The sequence below is a fragment of the Sinocyclocheilus rhinocerous genome, unplaced genomic scaffold (assembly GCF_001515625.1).
Source record: "Sinocyclocheilus rhinocerous isolate Xijiao unplaced genomic scaffold, SAMN03320098_v1.1 scaffold513, whole genome shotgun sequence".
Taxonomy (NCBI): Eukaryota; Metazoa; Chordata; class Actinopteri; order Cypriniformes; family Cyprinidae; genus Sinocyclocheilus; species Sinocyclocheilus rhinocerous.
In genome coordinates this window covers 1,132,822-1,139,793 of record NW_015656019.1, presented here as the reverse complement: position 1 = coordinate 1,139,793, position 6,972 = coordinate 1,132,822, and the positions used below count along the sequence as shown (strand labels likewise).

The 6,972-nt window shown below is 38.0% G+C and overlaps 1 protein-coding gene across 1 annotated transcript in view; it reads right to left on the bottom strand.

Moving 5' to 3' along the window:
- The window catches only part of LOC107719235 (lysyl oxidase homolog 4-like), a 37,676-nt gene that overhangs the window by 28,796 nt on the left and 1,908 nt on the right, over window positions 1-6,972 (bottom strand). The window contains exons 2-3 of the mRNA XM_016526612.1: window positions 6,316-6,635; window positions 5,905-6,119 (exon numbers count right to left, since the gene is read on the bottom strand). Coding sequence (XP_016382098.1) covers window positions 5,905-6,119; window positions 6,316-6,635 — 535 coding nt within the window. The remainder of the gene's footprint in view (window positions 1-5,904; window positions 6,120-6,315; window positions 6,636-6,972) is intronic.

Genomic DNA, 6,972 nt, shown 5'->3' with positions numbered 1-6,972 from the left:
AAAAAAAAAGAGTCTTCTTACAGTTTTATTTAATAGTTATGGACTTGAGACAACAGTGTCAGTAAAAAGTATGCTTGAGATTCTGAGACTCATGATAAGTGAAAAACACAAAGATAATTTTGGTTAATTTTTTGCAAAATTCTGTAAAAAGTATGAAAATCTAGGATACATAAATAGTCTTAGCAATTATTTAGTGTTTTGTTGCTGATCATATATTTGGCCTTCGCCTTTGATCAGAAGAAAAATTATTTTGTCTCACCCTGTACAATATATGAGATATAATACAATACAAATCATGCAAATAATGAAAAATCTCTTACACTACTCCACTGAATGCCAGTGCCCTAAACTTGAGCATATTTAGCTGATTATGGTGTTTGACCCCTAAATGTGATACTCAGAGTAAAAATACAAAGTTTAAAGCCTGCCATTAAATGACACTGAGCCAAATATCACAATACAAACAGAAGGTGATTTTTCTTTCTGTGCACAGTCTGACTGGGGCACTACTTTAGACTGAAAGGACAGAATCAGACTCGTTAAAATATTGTTTTTCATTTCTTTAGATGCTCATCTAAGGATCTCTGAGGCTGAACTGTGGCTTAAGTCTTTCAATTTCCTCAATTGACACAGACAGAGTATGTCCTGCTGACACAGCAGCCAAAAGCCGCAGCTATAATTGTCTTTCCCTTACTCGCCAGAAACGTGGAAATCTTCTGAGTGGCCCAACATTTAATTACAGCATCTTCAGCGGAGGATCCAGAAGAGGCAGTGTCAGGGCGGGCCGGCTCGCGATCCCTGAGTGATCGCTACTGAGTTTTATTTTATTTCTTTACTTTTTATAAACTTTCAACAGGCACTTTTATTTATTTTTATTAAAAAAATATTTACACTATATAAAAAAAAAGAGTCTTCTTACAGTTTTATTTAATAGTTATGGACTTGAGACAACAGTGTCAGTAAAAAGTATGCTTGAGATTCTGAGACTCATGATAAGTGAAAAACACAAAGATAATTTTGGTTAATTTTTTGCAAAATTCTGTAAAAAGTATGAAAATCTAGGATACATAAATAGTCTTAGCAATTATTTAGTGTTTTGTTGCTGATCATATATTTGGCCTTCGCCTTTGATCAGAAGAAAAATTATTTTGTCTCACCCTGTACAATATATGAGATATAATACAATACAAATCATGCAAATAATGAAAAATCTCTTACACTACTCCACTGAATGCCAGTGCCCTAAACTTGAACATATTTAGCTGATTATGGTGTTTGACCCCTAAATGTGATACTCAACAGAGGAAAAATACAAAGTTTAAAGCCTGCCATTAAATGACACTGAGCCAAATATCACAATACAAACAGAAGGTGATTTTTCTTTCTGTGCACAGTCTGACTGGGGCACTACTTTAGACTGAAAGGACAGAATCAGACTCGTTAAAATATTGTTTTTCATTTCTTTAGATGCTCATCTAAGGATCTCTGAGGCTGAACTGTGGCTTAAGTCTTTCAATTTCCTCAATTGACACAGACAGAGTATGTCCTGCTGACACAGCAGCCAAAAGCCGCAGCTATAATTGTCTTTCCCTTACTCGCCAGAAACGTGGAAATCTTCTGAGTGGCCCAACATTTAATTACAGCATCTTCACCGGAGGATCCAGAAGAGGCAGTGTTAGGGCGGGCCGGCTCACGATTCTCTGAGACACTGAGTGGGTGCGTGAGGGATCGCTACTGCCAAGTCTGGTGCTCTGTGGAGACTTAACAAAATGCACATACGACATGGTGAGGTCAGGTGCTGGGCATGCTCACAGACGAGAAGGAGGCAAATAGAGATTCCCTAGGATGTAAGTCACGAAAGCCACAGCTAGCTCTATAACCTCTAATTTAAGTTCAAACTGCATCTCCAAGTTGCTGTTTGCGGCATGTCTTTGAGTCATGCATAAACAAAAGCTCACGTAGGTGTTCCTGTGACCTCAAGATTAGGATTCTCAAAGAAAAGGGCACTAAGCCTAAAAAAAGATAGCATTAACCTGTCAACAGTCTTATCTGCTGGGTAAGAATTTTTTTAAGAGCACAAAAAAAGTGAAAATTGCTCAAGCATATTTATCAGGACATAACATTCTGCTACAGCAGACACAGATCATTGAGGAATCATCAGCAGAAAGCATGTACAACACTTACAATGCCCCAGCACAAACCTGCGACATAATACCCATAAGACCCATAAGATTAAGGTGGTGCTTTTTATAATGAGCACATGCCAGCATGGCCAAAGCCCATTCAGACGATGGGAATGAAATAGTTGTGCTGTGAGTGTGGTTACTCAAAAAATGCCTCTGAACCACAGCGGCCTCCTATAAGAGAATTAAAAAGTGAGGCAACAATGAAAAGGAAATAACAAAAGGAAAGAGAAAAGCAGGTAGTAAGCCTATTACTACCTCAATTAGGCAACCTATTTTAAACCAAATTGTTAACTAACACAAGAGAACCTGCTCAGGGCTGGTTTCATGTTCATGAAATAAAAATGTGCTACAGACAGTCAGGTATTGTAGGTAGATAGGTAGACAGATAGACAGATCAGTAAAGTGAAAAAGTGAAAGTGACGTGGCATGTGGCCAAGTATGGTGACCCATACTTGGAATTAGTGCTCTGCATTTATCCCATCCAAAGTGCACACATACAGCAGTGAACACACACACCGTGAACACACACCCGGAGCAGTGGGCAGCCATTTATGCTGCGGCGCCCGGGGAGCAGTTGGGGGTTCGGTGCCTTGCTCAAGGGCACCTCAGTCGTGGTATTGAAGGTGGGAGAGAGTGCTGTACATTCACTCCCCCCACCTACAATCCCTGCCGGTACGAGACTCGAACCCGCAACCTTTGGGTTACGAGTCCGACTCTCTAACCATTAGGCCACGACTTCCCCAAAGTAGGTAGGTAGGTAGGTAGGTAGGTAAGTAGATAGAAATAAACAGAGGTAGGTAAGTAGGAAAATAGATATGTGATAAGATATAGATATAGATAATTAGCTTGTAGCAAGGTAGAAGGTAAAACTAGCTAGCAGGCAGACAGATGCATAAGCAAACATATGTAAGCAGGTAATAGGTAGGCAAGTAGGTAAATGAGCAGACAGATAGTTAACTAAGTAGGTGGGTAGGTAGATAAGTAGGTTTGTAAATGGTAGGTAGTATAAGAAAAAAATAAGTAAGGGTTTCTCCTAGATTCTGTAGATAGGCTGGTAAGGGAGGCAGATTATTAGATATTTAGGCAAAAAAAAAAATTTTAATAAAAGGGCAGGTTGGTAGGTAGGTAAAGGTAAAGTTAAAACGATATGCAGGTGGGTAGGTAGGTAAGTGGAAAGGTAAAAAAGCAGGTAGATAGGTAGGTAGCTAACTAAGTGGGTACATACAGTAAGCATAATGGTAAAAAGATAGGTAGCTAGGTAGAAAGAGAGGTAGATCCTGTAGTTAGATAGGTAACTAGGTAGGGCTGATTGTTAGATTAGTTAGGTAGGTAAAAAGATAGGCAGGTACAGGTGCCTTTTGTCTAAAGACAATTTTCTACCCCATTGGGGACAGATAATAAAGCTTTTGAATTGAATTGAATTCATTCATTCATTTATTCATTCATTCATTATTAAACTTGTTTTGTTCTTATAAAATTTAAGTTAGTGGTTGACCAATATGCTTCCAAGGCCGATATTTGGTCGACCATGCAATTGGCAAGTATATATATATATATATATATATATATATGGATAGGTAAGTAGGTACATGGATTGTTAGATAAGTAGTTAGGTAGGTAAAAAGATAGGTAGGTACAGGTAAGTAGAAACAAAAAGATAGGTAGGTGGATAAGTAAGTGGAAAGATAAAAAATAGACAGATAGGTAGTTAACTAAGTATGTTGGTGGGTAGATAAATAGGATGGTAAAAAGATAGGCAGATAGGTATGAGGGGAAGAAAAAAACAAGGCAGATTCTGGGTAGGTACTGTAAGTGGGCACTAGTTAGGTAGGATGGTAGGTATAGGTAGGTAAAATGAATGGTAGAAAGGTAGGACAGGGAAGAAAATAGGCAGGTAGGTAGATATTGTATATGTGTAGGTAGGTGTATAGGTGAATAAGTAGGTAGGTAAAAAGAAATGGTAGGTAGGTAGATGGGTCAATACTGTACATAGGTAGGTAAAGATGACAAACATAAGCACAAAATTGCTCTAAGAAATTAACATTCCTAAAAAAGAGCAGGACTGGACCTTGTCATCTCTGATCCTGTATTTATGCTCTAGAATAGATTTATAAATACACATATCCTGTATCCTGTCTATGCAACACGGCAAGAAGAATCTGTAGGCATCAAGCTCCAGTAGGCTTGCATTCACATCACCATAACTGTTATGCACAAACCCATTACAAAGATAGAGCTCTGAAAGCACAGAACACAATCTGAATAAATGCCTTTTTAATAACAATAGCTAAAGTCCAGAAACTCCTAACAATAAATTGCTCTTTACATAATTAAAAGAGCTGACCAAGTGTCAGTACAGGTTGGTTGGAAACACTGTTCAGGGAAACATTCTGTGAGGAGGCAGGAGAAAGTCAAGGGTGGCAAGGTCAATAAAATCCTTAAACAAACCTGAAACTCTTCTTCCAACAACAGACACTTTAAAGGCTTTAAACTGATGTCCCTTTCCAATAACAATCAGAAGGGATATTAGACTTCTCACTTAGAGTTCTGAACAGACTGTTCATTTCAGGAACACCGAGGTCCAGATAGCATCAGTAGGTTTGAAAGATCTTTTAATCATTGGTTAAGTGTTTAGGTTTGTGAAAGGTGCCTGCATGGAGATAAGGAAAACAGATGTGCTATTCCAACCAAAAGAGGTGTTGAATCTTTTACTTTCCACTATATGCAGAGACAAACATCTTCCAGTGCTTAGACATGAACTTTGTCTAGAATATCATCATCACTACACCCTGTGTGGTCCAACAAACATAGCAAATCCAAAACAGAAAGAAAAATAAAAAATATATAGACAGGATTCTGAAGGATCATGTGACACTGAAGTCTGGAGTAAATGTCTGCTGAAAATTAAACTTTGCCATCACAGGAATAAATTACATTTAAAAAAATGTTAAAATAGAAAACAGCTATTTTAAATTGCAATAATATTTCACAATATCGCTGTTTTTACTATGTTTTTTTATCAAATAAATATAGCTTTAGTAAGCATAAGAGACTTTGAGCATGTTCTTTCAAAAATATTTTAAAAAATCTTAAAAATCCAAAATTTTTTAACAGTAGCTTCATGTGACACTGAAGTCTGGAGTAAATGTCTGCTGAAAATTAAACTTTGCCATCACAGGAATAAATTACATTTAAAAAAATGTTAAAATAGAAAACAGCTATTTTAAATTGCAATAATATTTCACAATATCGCTGTTTTTACTATGTTTTTTTATCAAATAAATATAGCTTTAGTAAGCATAAGAGACTTTGAGCATGTTCTTTCAAAAATATTTTTAAAAATCTTAAAAATCCAAATTTTTTTAACAGTAGCATTTAACCCACATATACCTGTATTTAACCTTATATAAACAGCATGTAAAAATAAAACTGTAGCTGGTTGCTACTGTTCTGCTACATGCCAGCCAGACAGTCGTTTCCTGTCCAAGTGGGCAGTTTTTGGCCAGAATCAGCTGCAGTCTGGACTGGATTTTATGTTGTTAGTTAAAACTCTGGGAGGCCCTGTACTAACACAATGAAATTAAACAAAACTGACATCAGCCAATAACAGTGAATTTGTGTAAAATGTAGGTTTTAATATAATACTAATTCTCTCCAAAACCTCAGAGACTAATGCCAGTGCTCATGTTGTATTTTTCATTAGAAGCATAGGACTCACTTGTAGGTGTTCATGTTGGGCTGCTCCGCATCAGGAAAGCCAAGCATCCCACACACAACTCTGCTGCTGTTCAGACTCCAACCTTTATCACACACCTGTCTCCATCTCCCAGCATGCTTTACTTCCACCACACCCTGCGTAACAAGGGCACGCTTCTTTGTAACCATCAAGATCGGCTTGAGACGGACTTCTTCGATCCTCACCCTACTGGCAGACTAGAGGAAGGTTGAAAACATTTTCTCATGAGCATAACCTGTGGTTGGAATTGTTCACCCAAAAATGAAAAAATCTGCCATTGTTTAGTACACAGTAGAAAGACATTTTTTATGAATCTAAATTTAAAGAAAATGTAGATGAGATGTATTATGTATGTATTAAAAGAATTTCAGCTCTACTGCAATCTCTGTTTACCGGATTATGAAACTGCTGTCTGGAGAATTGATCCCATCTGGTATGATCCTGGGAATGTCCATTGCCCTGTCTGAGATGTGCAGGTGAACTGGAGTAAATGTCCTGCCAACGGTTCGAGGTGACTGAGTTTGGTCTGAGAGCGATGGTGTGCCCTCTTCTGGTGACTCCAGGATGCACTTGGTCTAGCCTTCTCTCTGGACTACAGACCACTCCGAGATCCTCAGTGTGTTTGCAGTCATGAACACCCCACCCGTTCGACTTGCAGTCTTTCAGAGTTTTCTCCGTTCCTTCACACCTCACATTATCCATCCAAATAGGGCCTGTGACGGATGTTACAGGTTACAAAAGCAGTGGAACAATAAAAACATCAGTTATGGGTCTTAAAGGGATAGTTCACCCCAAAAATGAAAATTCTGTCATCATTTACTCACTCTTGTGTCGTTCCAAATCTCAATGACTTTCAGACTGATCAGGTTCTTGAGTTGTATAAAGCAACTGTTCACCCCAAAATTCACTTTTTTCACTCTCAGGCCATGCAAGTTGTAGATGTGTCTGCTTATTTATTGGAACATATTTTAAGAAATTAAGCATTATATCACTTGCTCCCCAATGGATCCTCTGCAGTGAATGGGTGCCGTCAGAATGAGAGTCCAAACA